The 22828-nt window shown below is 35.0% G+C and overlaps 2 protein-coding genes across 2 annotated transcripts; both read right to left on the minus strand.

Annotated features, from left to right (window-relative positions):
* Positions 1-9423: 9423 nt before the first annotated feature.
* On the minus strand, positions 9424-16641 carry LOC123551779 (tripartite motif-containing protein 2-like). The gene is made up of 4 exons (XM_045340975.2): positions 16504-16641; positions 12478-12675; positions 10722-10866; positions 9424-10460 (listed from the first exon to the last, which is right to left on the minus strand). The coding sequence occupies exons 2-4, from the start codon at positions 12608-12610 to the stop codon at positions 9575-9577; spliced, it is 1164 nt and encodes a 387-aa protein (XP_045196910.1). The 5' UTR covers positions 12611-12675; positions 16504-16641; the 3' UTR covers positions 9424-9574.
* LOC123551780 (translocator protein-like) lies at positions 15704-20171 on the minus strand. The gene is made up of 3 exons (XM_045340976.2): positions 20029-20171; positions 18549-18764; positions 15704-17634 (listed from the first exon to the last, which is right to left on the minus strand). Exons 1-3 carry the CDS (start codon positions 20128-20130, stop codon positions 17464-17466), a joined length of 489 nt encoding a protein of 162 aa, XP_045196911.1. The 5' UTR covers positions 20131-20171; the 3' UTR covers positions 15704-17463.
* Positions 20172-22828: the final 2657 nt, after the last annotated feature.

The following is a 22828-nucleotide window of genomic DNA, read 5'->3' on the forward strand; positions in this document are numbered from 1 at the left end:
CTAGTAGTTTTAGAGTTATGCCCCAATAAAGGGAGATAACTCAAGAAGGAAGGAGGGTAGAGATATTGCTCTTGTACATGACATATCATGTCATGCTGCATTGCCGCCAAGATTTTTTTGTGCCTTGTTTTGTATACTGTTTGACCGTCAATAGTATACTATATCATAAACAATGATGTGTATACCATTAGTATACTATTATACGTTGTACACTGCTTGTGTATGTCATTAATATACCATTATACTTTGAAAACTGTTGTGTATACCATTAGTATACCATTATACTTTACCCTATAAACCTTCAGAAGAATCTGATCTTTTTCTTACATATCCGAGGTAAATTATGTCATTGGAAATGGTAAGAATAAACAATTACTTCTGGTTTTGTTACAGACAGAAATTATTTACAGTCTTCAGTAACTAAGGGGTTGCTATGGTATTTATGATTAATGTGGGATCTTAGTGCCAAATCATCATTCTCTGATAAGTTTTATAAGGATTAAGATGTTAAACTGTGGTAATTCAAATGGATTTTGATCAGTTTTAAAGAAACACAGGAAGGTTTGATTGGATTTTTCATTTTTAAATTCTTATTATTAATCTGCTAATTGATTGTGGTCTATCACACTTTGCAACATTTATAGTCATTTTGTTAGAATTTTTGAAGGAACAGAAAGACCCGTTACTAAGAGTTAGATCCTTATATTTGCGTATGTTTTAAGGCTTTTTAATTATACAATTTGTAGCAACCCCCGTTTAAAAAGGCATTCAAATATAATTTCTAATTTTATATCAGCATTTAACAGATATTTGGAAATTTCAAGAATCTGCACCAAACAACAAATTTTTAAAATTACATGTAAAGCTTCCAAGTTAATTTTTTTCCATATATCATGCAAGTTGTTCAACAAGGGGAGGTAATTTTAACTTTACACATACCATTTCTTATGAGTTTTGGCTGTGTAATTTTCATTGCAAATCTTTTAAATTATAAATCAATAGTTCTTATATTCATGTCATTTCTTAGGCAAAGAATGGTTACTAAATTTATAATTATGTTAAAAATAATCCCGTCTTGGTTGTGCAACCTGAATAGGAAAATCAAATTTTAGAAGTAGGTGTTGTGTAGATGATCAGATATTCGTAGAAATTACTAACTTGACCAGATCAGGTTCCATTAAAATAGATTTTAAGGAGGTAGGTTACCTTTATATTTGTATGTGCGCATGTCCAACCGGAAGCTGACGTGACGATTTACGACGACTTTTACGACAAACTAAATGTGTTTGTATATTCATTCTTCTGAAAACAAATCATGAACCTGTCTTTGATCTGTTGCTTTATGGCTTAATAATGCAGAAATAATGAATAAATTGCCGCAGAAACGCTTCAAAACAATGTTGTCTTAAAATGACGTCATTGACGTCATGACGTTACGTGTCAGTTACCGCGCAAAATTAACAGCTTTTTTCTTGAAAGTACGTTATTCTGTGCATTTTCTTTATTTTAACTATTTTCAAATAACCACTATTTGCTTAAATATTTCTTATGAGTCTATTGCTCTGAAAAAATAATCAATATTTTGCTTCTTTTATGTAGTTATATTGAAATGTTATGCGGAATGTAAGAAAATGGACGAAGATAGCCAATGTTATTTGGAATATAGTTGGGTGAAAGGTTACTTATTACGGCCATTTTCAAATAAAAAATCTAGCAGTTTGATTTGTAATACCTGTTTTTTCAGGTTCTGTTGATAATTTGTTACTTATATACTAGAATTTAGATCTAAAATTGTTCAAATTTCAATAGAAAATTGTTGTTTCTTGAATTAAATTGATGTTACCATGGAAACGAAGCCCGTGACCTATGTATCTAAATGTAAAATTCAAAAGCGTTGACACTGGTCTATTTAAGAAACACAGCTTCGGCTTTTTATTTTCATTTCAACAATATCCATGAGAATAATAGCAGCATGCTGAACGATTTTTCCATAAAAAATGCCAGACGAGGGGTACTGCTGTAAGTATTCTAAGCTGTGAAATTTGTTTGAATAAATGCAGATAACACGAAAATATAACTTATGTTAGAAATAATATGTTTTAAAGATACAGTAACTAGAAAGATAACCTTATTCAATATCTTTTATAAGAAATTACGACAAAAAGAAAGATATAAGCTATTTTAAACGTCTCTGTTGCCATGGTTACTTTAAACTTTAAGAAAAATAGGGTACCATGTAAAGTGCCTGGTATTTTGCTAATAATATTACCCAAATATTCCATGCCGGTCATTAACAGAATGGCACTGAAGCCGTCGAAAACCCGTATTTTTATTCATAGTTGTTTAAAAATGAGAGAAAATGCGTTACCATGGAAACACGAGCCCCGCGACATACACATTTTAAGCTGATATTAGAAAGCTAACGTGCATTCTAGTAAAATTATCAATTATGCAGACTTCTACGGATATCAATGAAACTAAAATACACTGAAAAGTGTTAAATATCCGTATTTTCCTTCTTCTTTCAATATGAAATACCTTTGGAGGGTCATGTTCTTCAAACCTTGATAAAAACTGAACTAGAAGGGACAGAGACAAACGAAATTGAGATTGTAGCAGTTAAAACTTCATATTAGATGAAATTCAAAAAAATGCTGCGGTTCAACTAATTTGAATTTACCCTTGTAACAAGGTAACCTACCTCCTTAAGATAAAATTACCCATATTTGAATCTGGATACTCTTGGTTACCCTGAATTGTAGTTTTATCTATATAATAATTGTACCCCCCGACAACAAAGTTGTAAGGGGGGTATACTGGTTTCAGGTTGTCTGTCTGTCTGTCCGTCTGTCCGTCTGGCCGTCTGTCCGTAGACGCAATCTTGTGCGCACCATCTCTCCTTATCCCCTTGACAGAATTTAATGAAACTTCACACAAGTGATCAGTACCAACAGTAGTTGTGCATGGGGCATGTTAGGTTCTTTTAGAAAAAAAATTTGCAGAGTTATGGGACTTTGTTTTTTTGTTACTATACTATATACATAGACACAATCTTGTGCGCACCATCTCTCCTCATCCCCTTGACACAATTTAATGAAACTTCACACAAGTGATCAGTACCAACAGTAGTTGTGCATGGGGCATGTTAGGTTCTTTCAGGAAAAAAATTTGCAGAGTTATGGGACTTTGTTTTTTTTGTTACTATACTATATACATAGACACAATCTTGTGCGCACCATCTCTCCTCATCCCCTTCACACAATTTAATGAAACTTCACACAAGTGATCAGTAACAACACTAGTTGTGCATGGGGCATGTTAGGTTCTTTCAGAAAAAAAATTTGCAGAGTTATGGGACTTTGTTTTTTTTGTTACTATACTATATACATAGACACAATCTTGTGCGCACCATCTCTCCTCATCCCCTTGACACAATTTAATGAAACTTCACACAAGTGATCAGTAACAACAGTAGTTGTGCATGGGGCATGTTAGGTTCTTTCAGCGACAAAAATTGCAGAGTTATGGGACTTTGTTTCTTGTTAACATACTATGTACATACAGTCTGCATATGCAATCTTGTGCGTGCCTAATCTACCAAACCCTTACACACAATTTAATGAAACTTCACACAAGTGATCAGTACCAACCCTAGTTGTGCATGGTGCAATTTACATTCTTTTAGATAAATATTCTGCATAGTTATGGGACTTTGTTTTTTGTTACTATACTGTATACATACAGTCTATATACATACAGTCCACATAATTATGCAATCTTGTGTGCGTCAAATTGCAATGTACTGTGTCAGTGCATGCGGGGGGTACATTCATCACCTTTAGTGATAGCTCTAGTTTACTTTAGACTTGCTTATAGGGAAAACTGAATCTTCTTTGTCCATTTACTAGTATAGATTTTTAATACAATAGAATCAGAAGTTTGTTAGCAGTATACAATTAGTATACTATCAACTGTATATATTTAGTATACTATGACCATCCATGACATAATGAATTTGCATATCATTACACAGTTTGATTAATAATAATAATTTGTTATAGTATACTATTAGTTCATTTGCATGTGAAATTTTTACTAACTCTATACTAATAGTACACTGTATACCATTAGTTGTTTGTTATAGTAGCTGATTTGCATGGAACCGAATCAAATACTTATCTTTAGGAGATCTTGGCAAAGTTTGATACTTTCATGATCATATAGCTGTGATAAAAAACTAGGGCACTTGCTTAAATCATAGAGAACCTTTTTAAGGGAAAGTCTGTCCGTTCGTATGAACCAGCTTGCCTACAACCAACATCAATGACCCAATTTAGTCCATACTCGCACTCAACAAGCCTTGTGGCAAAACCTACAAACTGATTAGTATATACTGAATGACCTTGACCCTCATATGACCTTCACCTTCAAACTCAAAACCTTCATAAACTACATTTTTGGTCCTACAGCTCGCATTGATTACACAATTTAGTTCATACTCGCACTCGACAAACATGACAAAACCTACAAACAGATTTATATATAAATGACCTGGACCCTCATATGACCTTCACCTTAAAACCTTTAGAAACAACCTTTTTGGTCCTACAAACCCCATAAATGACCCAATTCAGTTCGTACTCACACTTGACGAACCTTATTGACCTGTATATAGATGATCTTGACCTTCATTATGGTCTTCACCTTAAAGGTAAAACCTCAAAACACATCTTTGGTCATACACTCTCATGATTTTGCGTTACTAAAACGCAGCTCCTTGTTTTAACTGATCTACATAGTCCGAATGTTTGTCTTTAAGAATATAGTAGTTGTCGTAGTTGCGTCAGGTTCTCCGGTGAAAGGTACTGGACACTCGATCAGGAAACTTGTTTCCTTTACTGACCCTATCATTCAAGTACTGTCCATAAATTTTCATAACCATTATGAAATATTAGTATGGTCAGGTCACAAAAGTGGATGTAATTCTGTTCAGTATAGAAACTGCAAGCAGCATTTTTGAAATCGCACACCACGTATGCTTATCATGAGTTAACAGATGGTTCTTAAGATCCGTAGCCTAAAAGACTTAAAATGGCATATCGGTCCCAAGTGCCACTTCAAAGCAACTTTCTTGGCGTTGGGGGAGTAACAATTAAGGATTTTTCTTATTTGAAATATGCTTGGTAGATCCAGAATCATCAAAACAAACTTCGTGTTTTTCGTAAATGATTACGTGCATTGATTTCTATAGAAACATCGGGTACTGACTTTGTGTAAATCCCATTTTCAAGTAACGACAAGAAAAGAGAATATCGTTTTAATAAACATGTAAATGTATTAACATAAATGCCTTAGAAAACTCAACAAATGCTTTGAAATTATAGACAAAAATGTCTGGCTTTTCAGTGGTTTATTGAAACATCAGTGTTTCAAACTCTGATATCAAACGATATAATAATACGAAACTGCAGTCAAAATTCATATAACTAATGAAATATGCTACGCCCAGTACGATATTTATACACTCATTTTTTTTATGAAAAATATTTAGTTTTCTGTCCAATACAATTTGGGTTCCCGAAAGTTTCTAAATTATCCATTACTTTTTTTTAAAACTTACAACACATACAAAAGGAATTAAGAAAATAGAACTTTTGTTCTTTTGGAAGAGATGAAACCTTTTTCTTCGCATAAGCACGTATCATGCGAAAATGTTTTATGCTAAATAGACTAAATAAATTTAGATCTTTCAGCAAAAGTAAGTAGTGTCCATATGTATTAAACCACTGAAAATATAAATTTACATCCAGACATACGTTGTTTCAAAGGTATTGAAAGGACAGGACAACAACCTTTAACGTGTCTGCTAGGTAAACATCTGCCATGTTTTTGCATCTTGGAATTCAGAACGGAAGTGCCGACTGTTTTGCGTTAAGTGCAGCGTCTGTCGCCAGAAATAGTCGTGATTTGTTAAGAGTTTCATATTCTTTAAACATTTGGGCACACTTATAAAAGTAAACTCTGTTCAATATATACAATAATATACGGCAAAAGAACTTTCAGTAGAGAACGCCAAAGGGCAACAGGTGTATGCACATCTCTAGAATTTACTCATTTTGGTACACTATTATTCTTTGTGAAAAAATAAAACATACATTTGTTTCCTGTACCTAAATCATTATCACAGGAAGAAAAACAAAATATAACTCCTGTTCCAGACGGTGCATAAAACAAAGTCAACACTGCACAGACGTTGCAGGTCTGTTGAAGAAATTGTTCTTTGTAATACACAGTCGGCCGTGGTATCACGATGGGGAAACCAAGAATGCAACGTCATCAAAACCCAGCGCAAATGAGCTGACCACACACAAATTTACGTCGATTCAGGTCAGAAAAGTCTTGTAACTTTTTTATTACTGCAGCTTTCGACTCCAGATAAAGAGCACCGTACCCGGCCTGGAGTATACTATTCTGCGGTAGTGTTCCATTCTGTACGTATAGTTTGGTTTTTGCTCGAAAACGCGAATAGTTGGCAAAGAGGGTATGAGCTGTACCACACTTTTGTCTAAGAAAGTTAGTTTTCACCGTATTTTCGTGTAATGAGGACAGATTTGACGCTCATTTAATATCGGTGACTAGCATAATAGTCAATCATTGTTTTATTTTGCTATTTTCAAGGATATTGACGATATTTTATTCAAAACAAACAACATTATTAAAATGAGAACATCCACACTCACGACTTTGTTGGAGAACATCCACACTACTACAATGCACTATTTAGAAAAATCTAAGACAAAACCGTTTTGTTTAAAATCTGACATGTGAAAAAGTTAAGTAAAAGTGATAAGCTTCACAGCATTCAATCTGCGCGTCATTCGTTATTTTGTTTCGGATGACAGTATTTGTTTCTTTTTATGACATAAATTTAATAATGTCAATTTGAAAATATTGTTGCAATCCGTAGGGCGTTTGATCTATATAAATATTTAGTAGAGTAGATTCTACATGAATAAGATCGTGTTATATATAATATAATATATAATATAAAAATGGAAAAGAAAACATAAATCTTTTTTCCACCTTTTTAGTGTTTGGAATTATTTTTCTCCAATGTCATTGCAGTATTTTTGGAATCATGGGGAAATTAATTTTGGTAAATCAACATTTACTTCCAGTCATTTATTAACCCGGTAAGTCACATACTGTACGCGGAGCTTAAATTTGTTAACAAAAAATAATTTTAAACACTAAACAGGTTAGTCAATAATTAGAAAAATAAATCTTCTCATTCCATTTAAATTATTTTGGCAACAATTACATATGCGAGATAACAAAGTATATGTAATTTTTTTTGCCAAACCACAAACCTATACTTAAACACCCTTACAATTTTCCTGGCTGAACTACTATTAACGAACAATACGGCTCAAGCTCTATAAAAAAAGTTTGAAATTATTAAGATCTGCTAATGTGAATAGGTGTCCGCAACTAGTAAACTTATTAATACAGTTGTAACAGTATTTAGTGTTTGAATATATTTTTTGTCCAATGGCATTGCAGTACATTTCAAATTATGGGAAATTTATTTTAATAAATCAGCATTTGATTGAAGTGCGATATTAGGGGCTAAGTTTCAGCCAGAAGGATGTGATGAGTGTGGAAATGTGTATAAATACTGACGAAAGTTTAAGGCGTTACATGAAAATCTTTCCCGTACGATGCCTAAGGTAGTTCTACAAGTTCGGATCCATTTTTTTCTTCACTGATTTGAAATTTGATTAAACTCCGATTTTTTTCCAAATTATAGAATAAACATGCAACTTTTGGCAAATGTAATTTGATAGTGTCATGTGATTTTTCTGCTAAACAAAATGTTTTGACCTTAAGTAACTTTTTGTAATATGTGCCTATAGGAAATTATCTTTTCAAAAATAAATTGCCCCCCAATGAAGCTTTTAATGAATCTTCTCAGTCGGAAATATAAGCTACGGTCTTACGTGTGCCTTTATTTAAGTTTATACAGAATTCATTTTAGGTCGATTGTGAAGGAAGTTCTACAACTTATATTATCCATTCTCGACCCCTCATTCCTGATTGGGCCAACCGCCACAAGGGTATGAGAGAAGAGGCCAGTTTCCCTTTTAATGTTGAGCGCCAAGCAAGGGAGCTACTGATATCATTTTTCACGTCTTTGGTATGACGCGGCCGGGCATCGAACCCACGACCTTGCGCACTCGAAGCGGACGCTCTACCACTAGGCTATAGACGTTTCCTTTATTTTAAGAGATCAGCGCATTTCAAGCTGATTTAAAGACACTATTTAGAACTATTTAATGTTCGAACAAATTTAATATCAGGTTTTATCTTTAGAAATGTAATATTGTTATCATGGGATTGCCATTCAATAAATGAATTTCGGTTCCGTATGCAGAACCCAGGCTTTAGTCTACGTAATGATAATACATTGTATGCCTTTCTGCCGGTTTATCAAATGGGCATAATCACCTTGAGTGATAATGCCCTTTTTATGTATAAGGTTGGATTGTATTTAATATTTGAAAGAGACTTCCATTTGCTGAAATAAGATTTAAAATATCTTACAGTTATAATATTTAGTCAAAGTACTAACTATCCGTGTTTTATGCACTTTGGAGTGGATATAGTTATAAACAAAATAACAATAGAATAACTATTCCAATCCTCTATTTGCTTTTAAACTTTGTGTGCAGGACTTTTATGCAAATTTGTCTTGTTATCTTAAAATAATGTTTTTCCTAAGATGCAATCAATCTGAACACCGTGTCCTTATGCCACACTATACACAGAGATTAATGTTAGCCTAACATGTGCTCAGCCATTGCTATATGATTTGGCAGATCTATTTTAACTGGTCTATAGCCTCGCGGTAAATGGTTTGAACTGCTGATTGTATGTATAGACGACATTTGTTGTTGAACAACGTAGCTTGACTGCCTAAGACATAGCTTTTAAGAAGCATAACTGCAATAATGGTAATTAAGAGTGTGGATGTTCTCCAACAAAGTCGTCAGTGTGGATGTTCTCATTTTAATAATGTTGTTTGTTTTGAATCAAATATCGTCAGATATCCTTGTAAATAGCAAAATAAAACAACGGTTCACTATTATGCTAGTCATTGATATTAAATGAGCGTCAAATCTGTCCTCATTTCACGAAAATACGGTCAAAACTCACTTTCTTAGACAAAAGTGTGGTACAGCTCATACCCTCTTTGCCAACTGTTCGCGTTTTCGAGCAAAAACCAAGCTATACGTACAACATGGAACACTACCGCAGAATAGTATACTCCAGGCCGGGTACGGTGCTCTTTATCTCGAGTCGAAAGCTGCAGTAATAAAAAAGTTACAAGACTTTTCTTACCTGAATCGACGTAAATTTGTGTGTGGCCAGCTCATTTGCGCTGCTTTTTGATGACGTTGCATTCTTGGTTTCCCCACCGTGGGTATGCTTAATGTTAAAATTCTATATAGAGGTTTGTAAGTATTTGCGGATAGCAATGTTTCCATTGGATTATTCTAATAACGTTTTGACATCAAACAGGAGTTGTAGGTGTTCGTCTTTTACTTGAGCCTGGTCTAGTTGCGTGGCAGGTACATGATCGGTATCGAAATATCTTAATGCAATGCTGTCCAATTATACTGAACTCGGATGTAATAAGATGTCCTTCCGGTCCAAGTGCGCATGCCTGAATGCAACCAGCGTCATCTGTTGGGCACAACAACTGCTGTAGAAGGACCCCACGCTCTGTATACAAGTTCACTGTATGATTGAGGGAGTCCGCAACAATAATTTGGTCAAGGGGTGTTCTACATATTCCGCTTGGAATTACAGACAAACCTTCTCCATTTATAGTTGGCTGAAATTTGTATAGCAGTTTTCCATCAAATGTGAAAAACTTTACTAAACATTCAACTGGGTCACAAACAATAACCTCTTCTTTGTCATTCACACATATCTGAAACCCGCCCGGGCCTCTGGACCGTCCACTCAGAGAAAAGTTGTACATCAGCTTACCGGTTCTTCTGTATACCTCAACACTCCTGTCAGCAGTTGATACGACAATATTGAAGTTTCTGTCACTTGCAATACAATAGGGTTTCTTGCAAGTTGGAAACTGGTACTTAAATTCGTAAGTGTCCGAAAACACTTGAACCCGCTTATTGTTTTTATCAGCGACAGCAATATCACCATTTGGCAGCTCTGTCACACCAGTTGGTTCATCAAACTGGCCTTCACCCTTGCCTTTAGTACCAAACTTCTTTTTAAAGACGCCGAAGTTGCTAAACACTTGTACTCTATTGTTGCTGGCGTCAGCAACAATTATTTGACCATCCAAGTTGACCGTTAAACCACGAGGGTAGACGAAGTCTCCGTCCAATGTTCCACGTAGACCGACTGTCATCAACAGTTTGTCTGGTCTGAAATGTAAAAATATTCCAAATGTTTTATTAAATCGATTTATTTGCCCCTAAACCGACATGGTCACATTTTCATAGTAACGAAATCGTCTGAAATGGCGTTAAAACTTGCTTGCGCTTAAACGTCTGATAAGTACCGTTATGAAGGAGACTGAGCTGTCCGAGACAATTATAAGTCAACATCAGCTGCTGCTGAACGTTGGGCCATTAGATATAGATTGTCTCAAGTTAAACAAGATAATCGACATATTAGAGACTCACTTTCTTTTTAATGGATCGACAACTTCTTTGTAGTGCATATCATCGACACTGCGGCACGTGGCGGATAGACCATGTGACAGAAGCCATGCCTCCCAGTCATTCTTGTCCTCGTGCTCTTTTATCATGTCTACCCGACAGTCGTGTGCTAAATTAGAGAAAAAAAACCTGATTTGGTTATAGTGGTTTATCATGTTTACCAGACAGTCGTGCGCTAAATTAGAGAAAAATCTTATTTGGTTATGGTGGTTTATCATGTCAACTCGAAAATCCTGCGCTAAATTAACAAGAAAGACAGAAAGACGCTAAAGTATATCTGCGCGATAGTCACGCGCAAGAAACAGTTGCAAATTATTGCGCTTTAAATTACATGAGAAAAATGAATTGTCATTACTGTTCGACTGCAAGTAAACATTTGACAAATGTTTCATAACACCAGATTAACATTTCTGGTAGACAGCAAGTAATTATTATGCTAAATTGGAAAGCAGTAACCATTTGATAGCAATGGTTTATCATTTCTGTTTGACAGCAATTTAACGTTTGCCGTCGATTGCGCCAAAATATACATTTGATAAAAGTAGGTTATCATCTGTACAACAACAAGTAACGTACATTTGCCAAATTAAATAGATAGCACACGCTTGTCATGGACGGTTTCTCAGTTCTATTCTACAGCAAGTAACCTCTCTTTGGAGTGTTTAGAGTTGATTGAAGTGTCTTCAAAAAGTATGGCGTGATCATTAACATTTTAAAATTCTGAAAATTATATAATTTATAACGACAACTGTGCATTTCGGGTAGGGTGCCAGCAGGCTAGCATGTCATACGACAGATAAAATATCATGCCAGAACGATAAACTCTTGTTTGGCGCGTTGGCGCCAAATAGCTTATTTGTCGTTGTGGCGCGCTAATTTATTGTCTAGCTTTTCTCCGAACGCACCAACATGCCATAACGAAACAACAGAAATCATCCACCATACATTTCTGTATGGGGACGTCAAAACTATCTAGCACTCTAGCATTTTGAGCAGAAATAGCAGTAAATGGTCAGGAATTGTTTAACTGGCAAAAATACTAATACATGTATGACGTTATACCAATTTGAAGTTTCCATGTCGCGTAATTGCAATTTTTTGTAGTTTGTCATAAGTAGCTTTACGAGGTTTACTTTCAAGATTAAATTAATTAGATTAATTTCTTTGTAAAAGATGACCATTTATCTGCTATGGAGCTTGACACAAACAAAACCAGTACCTATATTATGTGCGACCGTACTTACCTTGCACTTCACTAACATTGGCTGAAATTTGTATAAAATGTACTAGATTCATGTGCTAATGTTTTTCACATGTATTGTTACGGAGACTTTTACTGGCTTATTTTTGTGTACCTAATGATAGTATACGTAAAATAGTATATGCATTTATCATTTTGATAACCTCTGGAAGTTACCGCCAAACGTTGATTCTTACGTAGAATCGACAAAATATATAAACTTGCTTGTACTCTTTCTTTTTTTCAGACCCTGCCATGTTTGGTTGAAAAGATTCTTGAAAAAAATGCATTTTTAGATTTTGTGAGAATATTTGACACATAATGTGAAACTCATCTACCGGTTAAGCAAATATTTAAAATTCAAAAGTAAATAGGGGAACATGCTGTAATGTTTATTTCATACTGTGTGTATCAGATTCTTGGCTGCATGCTGCGGATAATGGATTTAAAAAACGGCCTTGATTAATTTCTTATACTTACCAGTAGGCCGTCGCCTAAACAGTATTTGCGCTAGGTCATGGTTTCGTGCTCTACGCTTGGTTACAGGCGTTCTCAGGTCCGGGCTCGTGTACCCGTGCCCATACATACGGAAGTGAGACTGGAAGTCCACCATGTTTGGGGTTGTCTTGCGTTACTGTGGTTACTAGCTCTAGCGACTACGAGTACTACTCAGAAAGTCTGTAAAACAAACGAAACTAAAGTTTGTAATTTATGTAATAGTACGGAATACTGAAAGTGACACGTGTGTGTTTTCTTTCAGTATAGCCATGAAATAACTAACTCGCGACCATAAGCTAGCATCTAGTTCCCATGAGGTTTTATCTCATGGTCAAGAGTTAGAACCAAATGTGCACTTGTGTCTCGAGGGAATAAGTGTTAGTTTTTTTTATACCATGACAGATCTCATGGGAAAGATATTTTAAAAAACGCACACTTGTGACCGCGGATATTCCGTAAATAGTGATAAACCGTCGATTATTTCGAGACGTACTGTTATATTTTATTCGCTAACTTCTTCAAAGATTCTAATCATCACGGCCTTTTACGCCCCATCATTAAAACTTTTGTAGGGTTAAGCATTATAGTGTTACTCCGGACCGCGTGTGTGTAGTAGGGTGGAACTTATAGTGTTTCTCCTGACTTTGCGCGCGCGTGTGCGTGCGTGCTTCCATGATATTATGTCTTGCCTAGAACTTCATTGGATTACAAAATAACTTGGCAAATGATCGTGTACTTCCATATATATTGTGTCTGGCCTAGAACTTTGTCCACCTTCGTTGGATCTCAAAATATTCTGGCAAATGATCACAAGAACAAGATGATGTGTCGCATGCAACACCAATATCTCTTACTCGTCCGGACCTCGGGACAGTTCACCCAGAGAGAAATCGTACGTCAGCTTACCGGTCTTTCTGTTTACCTCAACACTTCAATCAGCAGATGGTGCGACAATATTGAAGTTCCTGTCACTTGCAATAAAATAGGGCTTCTTGCAAGTTAGTAACTGTTACCTAAATTAATCAATAATTCAAAACCCAGACATCTAGCACGAACATTATGAACAACATTACGGTCAGTCTTGAAGGTCATAGAGTTTATGTAATTTTACTTATTAGTCCGTAAGTTTTGTATACATAAATGATTTTTCAAATAACTTGACCCAATTATTCATCATAAGTGGACAATGGCTGGCGTCTAAGACCTAAAACCGTTGTTCTTAGGTTAAGGTCACACTAAGGTCAAATATATTAGGCCATTTTTTGTTGTGTCTATATCGTTTTCATGTACGGATGTATGTCCATATAACTTGTCATAAATTTTCGCCATAACCAGACAATGTGATGCATGTAAGACTTAACACCCCTAGCTCAATATTAGGGACATATGAAGAGGTCAACGATTATACATATTTTTTCTTGTCCGGTGCATGAAAGAAATTTAAATAAAGTCTGGAAAAAACATTATTCTCAATTCTAACATGGCTCAATTTGATTTCCAGAAATCAAGCTTTGTATATTCTGCGATAAACAACGGTTGACGCGTGGACTGGTAAGAGAGCATTACTGCCGCATGACGTCCGATACATTACTCCTCGGGTAAATTAAGTCCAGCATAATATCTATTATATATAATCTATCAATGAGCATGACAGAATAAAAACAGTCATGGCCTTCTTGTGATTTATCGTCTAATTTACCACGGTTCATCGTTCTAATTCTTCAATATTTAACCACTCCGACCAACGCCCTAGTGGTTCAATTCCTGCGCATCTGAACTCTGAACCGTGGTAAATGAGACGATAAACCACTCGAAGGCATGCGTTGGTATTCATATGTAATTCGGGTTTATTCACCGACGGATATTCAAATGGTTTAGCATACACATAATTCGGTATGACAAGGCGACATGTCCCTTACTGGACATGGGGTCAAGGTCACAATTAATTTTATATTCTATCGTCAAAGTGCCATAACTCATAGTAAACATTAAACAAGGAAATAAACGTCTGTGTCCTAATATAACATAACATCCCAATTTTCCATTTAGATAAATGAAAAAAATGTAACTGTCCGGTGGTAACTATCGTCAACTTTAATTTGTATAAATATCGTTACAGTCCAGTGGGTGCATTTTACGTTTATCAATTAACCCTATTCTAACCCACCATTTAAAGTAAGATTCTAAAGATCCAAAGATTGTCAGTAGGATTTGGTACACGTTGAGGCTAAATTTACTTTAAAACTTCCGATAAATCTTAACTGTAATCCTAATAAGGTCTTAACCTGTTAACCTGATCTAATTTCTCTTTACAGAAGTGTTTTATTATACACTTGGCATTTGTTAAAGTCAAATATGACGGATATATTTGAACATACTGAATTTAAAAAAGTCATTTTGAAAGACAACCCAACAGAAGCTGCGAAGCTAATTTATATTTTATATGTGGAGTCTTTTCTCGAGGAAGATCACATGATCACCGAACTAGAAGTTGCCCCCCTGATGCTTTAGAAGCTTATAAAGGTTCATGTCATTGCAGACTTTTCCATGAATTAATCTTAACTAGTTCTATTCCGATTATGCTTTAGTCCTTCAGTGGGGAAATGGAATAATTTTGTATCTTATTATGTCATCATTATTTTAACACTAATAATAATGCTGGTTTATCTTAATAACGTTCTAATCCGATTTGTAAAACAGGCATTTTGCCCTTTTGAAATATATCCTTTATAGTTGTCTTATATTGTAATTCTAATGATTGGATATTTTCTGCGATCGAAGTACACGACATTTAAATACACCCAGTCTGGATTAAACATTAATCAATGTTCTATTTTGATAAGGTATTACGGGTAATTTTACACTTAAGTGCAAATATTAAATATCAAAGTAGCAGTTTAACATTGAGCACAGTAAAAGGTTTATTGCCTTGAAATCATCCTTTTTGCATATCAGAAGTCCCTGGTTCGTCTCGGGATTGTAAAGGACTTGTGGTAGACAAGAATGGGAAATCATACAATATATCATCTCGCCCAAATCTTACCAAAGAATATGTATAATATGTAAGAGGCGTTGCATATTTCATTAATACCTCCCATGAACAGATTTAATCAAACCACCGAGTCTGCTATATTCTTCTTGGCTGCATTCTTTGCTTCCAAAGGATCGTTTTACAGAGATTTTATGATATAAGATGCAATGATGCAAGTTCAGTCAAAATTTAATAGATATTGTATCGTGGTAATGTATATTATGTAACTAATAATGAATGCGGTTGAAAATGCCAACAGTCTCCAAGTACAAAGTTTCAAAAGAAAGGCAATCCTCTTAGCTTCCATGCAACTATGTATTAATGTCGTCTGAAAGGTCTTATTGATCAGCAAAATCAATATAATTACCAAGTATTGACAGACAGACGGTCTACTTCAAAGTAAACTGTCCTTACTCGTGCTTATCATTAAGTTCCATATCCGTATATCACTAGAATTTCCAGTACGTCAATTATACAAACTATTTAGTCTAGTCTAGCAACAACGGTTAGTAATCCTAAAGATTTTGCAGACTAAAATATGAAGTGGCAAGACGCCTAACTGCGAAACTAGAAATCGCGAGTTCGATCCCAGTTCATACATCTCAAATTTCTTGCATTCTTAACATTTGAAATTCTTGTATGTGTTTAATACCTGACACACTAAACAATCAGGGGTATTCACCAATATCTAAAAAAAAAACCCACTATAAATCTTTATTTTTTATGAGTTGTTGATATTGGTTGTTGGTAGCCGCTATAAATTCTTCAGTTATTATAACCTAACCAGTGTTCAGTGAACTCCACATTGATACATAGGATCGAACACATATATAAATGTACACTGTAACAGATAAACATGTTTAAGGCAACTGTGTTTGCAAACTTGTAATTACAAAAAAAAATGTCCTTGATTTTTTATTTGTTTCTTTCACTACATACCTAGCATAATTCGCGTAGTTAGATAAATTTCTACTAACCTTTCTCTATGAATTAAAATGTCCTATCCCTGAATAAATTCTATTCAGTCGCCAAAGTTCAAAAGCCTTTTAAAGCATATTCAATAAAATTGAACGATAATACCTTTGATAGCTGTATATTTTAAACCACTGACTTACAACAATTATCTCCCTTTATAGCAACGCGTTCATAACGACACAGTAAAAAGATAAAAGATTGGATCAAGTGGATGTATTGATAACCTGGGTAGGTTGGTTTTATCAAAGCAGGTAAATATAGATATTGGAAAAATAAATATTACTTTGTACATTTTATCATGCCGTCAGGATATTGTCAACCGCTGTCAAAAGTCCATTATATTTCCTACATAAAGACAACTGTACATAAAATACAAAAACTTCAAGTAGTTATTGGAAAATTGAATGACGTGCTCCTTGTAACATAAATTTTACCATGATGTTTTAAGTAGCTTTGTATAGGTATATAAGAGGATTCATATAACACGCGTCAATTATGCAATCAACAATAATTGTTTTTGTTAGTGTCATTCACTGCCATTCAGGTACTTTAGAAGTAATAATAAGACTGTTGAAGGATGAGCGTCTCAAATGTCTTGAAAAGTACTGATTCATTAGCTCAATTCTTAAAACAAGTGCACAATGTAAAATAGCATGAATTTTACTAGCACAGTTTGGTGTAACTCGAAACTTGTTCAGCACATTGCTGAGCTTCCTTGACAATGGACATAGATCAGTATAATGTTTAATTGATGTAAGAAACATAACCCTTGAAACAAAATTGTGAATGACAGGCGTAAAGTACTCTCCCATGGCATGAAGATTAAAAACTTTTCCGGAAATTCTTATCATTAAACTAATTTTAAATTAGTTTTAGGTAAATTCTGCACACTAATCTTCCACAGTTCTGTTAACAAATCAATGAAGTCCGCTTATTTGTCTTACAGCTAGTTAGTCACTTTCTCAATCTCTCCTAGTTCTGTTGTTTTTCCACCTGCTGTAGCTGAGAAAAGTAGCATAGCCCACCAAGCCGAGACCGGGCAACATGAGATAACCAGCTGTAGAATTCACGTTTTTGAACATCACTGCAGTGGCTACTCTTGCTCCTAATACTGACAACATTGAGACCACTCCCTGAAACAGGATATATAGAAACATTGAGATCATTCCCTGCAACAGGATATAAGGAAACATTAAGATCATTCCCTGAAACAGGATATATAAAAACATTGAGACCACTCCCTGCAACAGGATATATAGAAACATTGAGATCATTCCCTAAAACAGGATATATAGAAACACTGAGATCATTCCCTAAAACAGGATATAAGGAAACATTAAGATCATTCCCTGAAACAGGATATATAAAAACATTGAGACCACTCCCTGCAACAGGATATAAAGAAACATTGAGATCGTTCTCTGATACAGGATATATAGAAACATTGAGATCACTCCCTGAAACAGGATATATCGAAACATTTAGATCATTCCCTGAAATAGGATATATAGAAACATTGAGATCACTCCCAGAAACAGGATATATAGAAACACTGAGACCAGTCCCTGAAACATGATATATAGAAACACTGAGATCATTCCCTGAAATAGGATATAGAGAAACATTGAGACCACACCCTGAAACAGGATATATAGAACATCGAGACCACTCCCTAAAACAGGATATATAGAAACATTGAGATCATTCCCTGAAACAGGATATATAGAAACATTGAGATCACTCCATGAAACAGGATATATAAAACTTTGAGATCATTTCCTAAAACAGGATATATAAAGAAACATTGAGATCTATCCCTAAAACAGGATATTCAGAAACATTGAGACCACTCCCTGCAACATGGCTAGTTCTAATCTTATCGAAATCACTGCCTATTACAGGCAGTAAATATTCTGTTGCGCCTTATACTTAGCACCTTACTACAAAATCATATCCGTAATGGCTATAAACTTCATCAAGAAAATGTTGAAACATCCGTAACGAACTAAGCTGGAATTAATTTATAGATTAAGAAACGTATACTTACTAATCCTAAATTCTTTGTTTTGCACAAAAGAGGTGGGTGTGTCCATGTGAGGGCAAGACTAGTTGCATAGATCGCTAGTGGCAAAACGCCACCACCTTCGAAACCACCACAGTCCCGCCATACCAAGTATGATCCATACCCCATACAGCAATATGATGTGAACGTGGCGGATGGGAAAACCCAGTCGGGAGGAGCGAAAGATGGTTCATTCAACTTCTGCAATAAGATATAAGCATGCATTTTTCTCGAAGAGGAAGACAAAGTGGTGAAGGCGTAAACACTTTTGGGACGTATTTATCAAAATCTAAGTTTACTAAGACTATAACACGCTGAATTATTTTTTTTTCTGCTCTGTCATTGCCTACCTTGAAAAATAAGCTGATGAAACATTACTTATTATTTGGTGTCTAATTTTCAGACTGAAAGCGTTGATGAAAATGGACCCTGACCTAATTCAAACTGAAGGCTTCTGTTGAAAGGGTAGATACTTCAAATTAGCGTTGACAGAAGAAAATATATTTATAAGTTATATAAAGGGATGTATACCGGTGAAATATTTCAGTAATGTTGTAATAAAGTATTAAGTTTTTTCCAATGTAACAATTGGTTTTCTATACATTTTGATGGAAAGTGTAACATGATACAACAGGCTTCAGACTATACATTATACAGGAGAAGACCTTTATAAGCCTAACTTTCGGATCTTATCCTTTTTCAACATGTATAATATCGATATTGTAAATTGTAAAATGTAGTATGCATATATGTTTGAAATAAAATTTGTTTAAACTAATGCAATGAGTGATAAATCTTTCAAGTGAAATGGTCTTAGCGTGCTTGCAAATGATCATTTTGCAGTCTCCAAAATAAAACAGAAACATTGCTAGTAAATATAAATGAAGCGTATATCCTCTGAAAACATATTTTCGAGTTTATATTGACCGATAAGAAATTTTGTTAAGTGACCATATGCAACTGCATAAATGAAATTCTGTTATCACTAACGCGATAACCAGATATATAATGTATGCTTGAAATGACAGATATTTGAGCAATTGGTAAATATTTTATGTGGTAAAAATAAATTTCTCATATATTTGGTATCAATTTCCAGAAATCTGTTAGGTGGATTATACTCCAAGAGGTTCTCTGATTCTTTAACAGGTGTAAAGCACCCACACACAGGACTCTTTTCCGAATGTTAGTCTTTTGCTTTAGCAGGAGGGACTTGGGGCTCGAACTCACGATCCTTGGTTTAGTAGTCAGACAGTGTTAGTACTGGACCACTACGTCCCCTGAAGGAGTAACGGGGTCGAGAAGTTTTAAAATGTGTAACCAAATAATCTTTCTACTGGAGTTTTACGCACACACAAAAAAAATGTTCCGCTTTTTAATCTCATTATCTGATATGTATATATCTACTTTATGTTCAATGATAGAGGTTTGAAAGACAAGAAATGCAAAAAAGTAATAACTTTACCTTAAACCATGTCTTTAGCTCTTTGTGTGTCAGGTAACCGCAAAGAAATCCGCCAGCATGTGGCAAGAGGATCGCACACGCTGGTCTCAAGTATTCCCCCATCTAAAAAGAGAAACGAAACTTAATGTATATATCAACAATGTAAGTAAAGCAACATTCTATCCAAGCAACAACGGTCAAGTAAGTCTGTTTAATGCCTTTAGAACGATATTAACTGAGTATGTGTGTGTGTGTGTGTGTGTGTGTGTGTGTGTTCAGGTTTAACGTCTTTTTCAACAGTTTTTCAGTCATATAAACGACGGTGTCTACTTGTAGCAGTGAACACAATGCCCAACTTTATAGTGCTGCCTCACTGGAATATCACGCCGTAGACACGTTGCATGATACCCCACCCACTGGCACCCAATCACATTATACTGACGAAGGGCTGACCAGTCCTAGCACTGTCCTCTTAATGCTGAGCGCCAAGCGAGGGAGCTACTAGTACCATTTTTTACGTCTTTGGTAAAAATCATACACCGAAGAACAAATTCGTGCCATTTTAAATGTTATTAACAAGCAAGGAAAATGAAAACTGTCTTACCTCAAAGTGTGTATGTATGAATATGGACGAGATAACATGTCGCTGACCATGAGTATCTTAATCGCACGTAGAGGAGTCAGATTGGTTATATCCGATAAAAATATGATAGAAGGGTTTAGACACGTATGTTTGATTAAATAAGTTTGCAACACGTTACATCAGCCATATATGTAAAAAAAGTAAACTATCCACAGAAAACGGAGGTTAAAAATAAATACACTCAACAAAATTCCTAACCGGTCAGTTTATATTGTATTACTATTTTGTTAATATTGCATGTATTCACACGAAATTTTACATACCGACATTTGAATAGGTACTGCAGCTAATTATTGATTTATTTTTGACCGACTCACGGCCAAAGTTACCGCATTAGGCGTTTTGACCAATATAGCATATTTTGCACGTGCAGGGCATTTGCACTAAAATGCACGTGTTAATGAACATATTTGGCATTACTGACGAAAGTCCGACTAGAAAAACACATATCATCGTAAAATTGACTCAAGAGCAACGCGCTCGGGCTGTCGGAATTATACAACAAAATTCAAAATCGGTCACTTCAGTGAATTGTACTTGGGTTAGATTTCGCCAAAAGAGCGCGGATGGTAGATAACCAACGATTGAAGGTTATTGTAAACGGAAATAAGGTTAAAAATGGAAATAACCATTAAAATAACAGCTACAAACAGATTATTTCAAGATTCTTTTGAAATTGCAAAAATAATTACACACGTGTGGTAAATGTGTCCCGGCTAGCAACATTCCGACAGCTAGATCGCGTTGCTCTTGTGTCAGTTTCACCATGATATGTGTTTTTCTAGTAGGACTTTCGTCAGTAATGCCAAAAGTGTAAACGAACACGTGCATGTTGGTGCACATGCCCTGCACGTGCAAAATATCAAATATTAGACAAAACGCCTAATGCGGTTACTTTAGCCGCGAGTCGCCAAAAATAAATTAATGATTACCTGCAGTACCTATTCAAATGTCGGCATGTGAAATTTCGTGTAAATACATGCATTATTAACAAAATAGTAATACAACTATAAACTGACCGATTAGGAATTTTGTTGAGTGTACAAAGTAGAGCTTATCATTTGCCGTTTGAAAATAGAGGGTTTATTTTTTTTACTCTTATGCGTGTACGTGTACGTGCAGGATATTTCTCATAATTACAGTTTAGTGAGCGTCTTGGACAGCGTCAATTTAGACGTTTAAAAAAAACCCATCACGCGTATGGTGCAAGAACTGTCGCGGTTTTATTTCAAGGTTTGCATGCGTGTATCGCTGGTTATAAGAGTTTTCAAGAGTTTATTTTATGTACAACCAGAAGGTCATAAGAGCCATGAGGCAAAATTAACATAATAATATGGTGTACAATTGGTACATGTACATGAAATGTTCAATATAGTTACAGATTTGTAATAATATTTCCCAAATACGGAAAAGTAATGGCTAATGAAGACGATAGCAAAAGATTATACCAAGGCAAGCACGGTCATTAATATAAATCGGCTTTACAGAAAACGAATAGTTTCCCTTACATCGTATTATAAATTACATTTCAGTTTCACTTGCCATTAATGCTAAAATCATACATTTACATATATCACGTGTATACTTATTTTTTGCATTTTTATAGAATATGAACATACTAAATATCACAAATGTTATACCAAGGGAGGGAATGAGCAGACCGAGACTTGAATTACCGTGGTAAAGTTACATGTACATCTTTATAATTATAGCATTTTTATACATCTATCTAATTACTTAACCGATTTAATTTTGAAATGGTTTCATACAACAACAAAGTGACTTTTGCAGATTAGAGCATTATAAATAATTATTATTTCAATTAATATTAAAATGGCGAACAACTTGTGCATCCACTGTTGTCTTCCTTGGATAGTTATATGTTGCATACATCGCGTCTGCACACACCGCCATTGTATTTATTCAAACAAGGACATTAAATCAATCGTTTAGATTAATCTGACCAATAGAACCCCTTTTACGAAATAAATGTTAAAATTAATTCTATCGGACACTGTTTATGATGTGTAACAGTTTAGTTGTCGTACGCGTTCACATACAATTAATGAAATATCTTCCTCTCTCGCATAATTCTCTTTTTATTATATTCTGCAAATTATAACACCACTAAGTAAGAAATGAATTACTTTTTTTCGGCGTTCGTTCGAAATAAATGAC

The sequence above is a fragment of the Mercenaria mercenaria genome, chromosome 4 (assembly GCF_021730395.1).
Source record: "Mercenaria mercenaria strain notata chromosome 4, MADL_Memer_1, whole genome shotgun sequence".
Taxonomy (NCBI): Eukaryota; Metazoa; Mollusca; class Bivalvia; order Venerida; family Veneridae; genus Mercenaria; species Mercenaria mercenaria.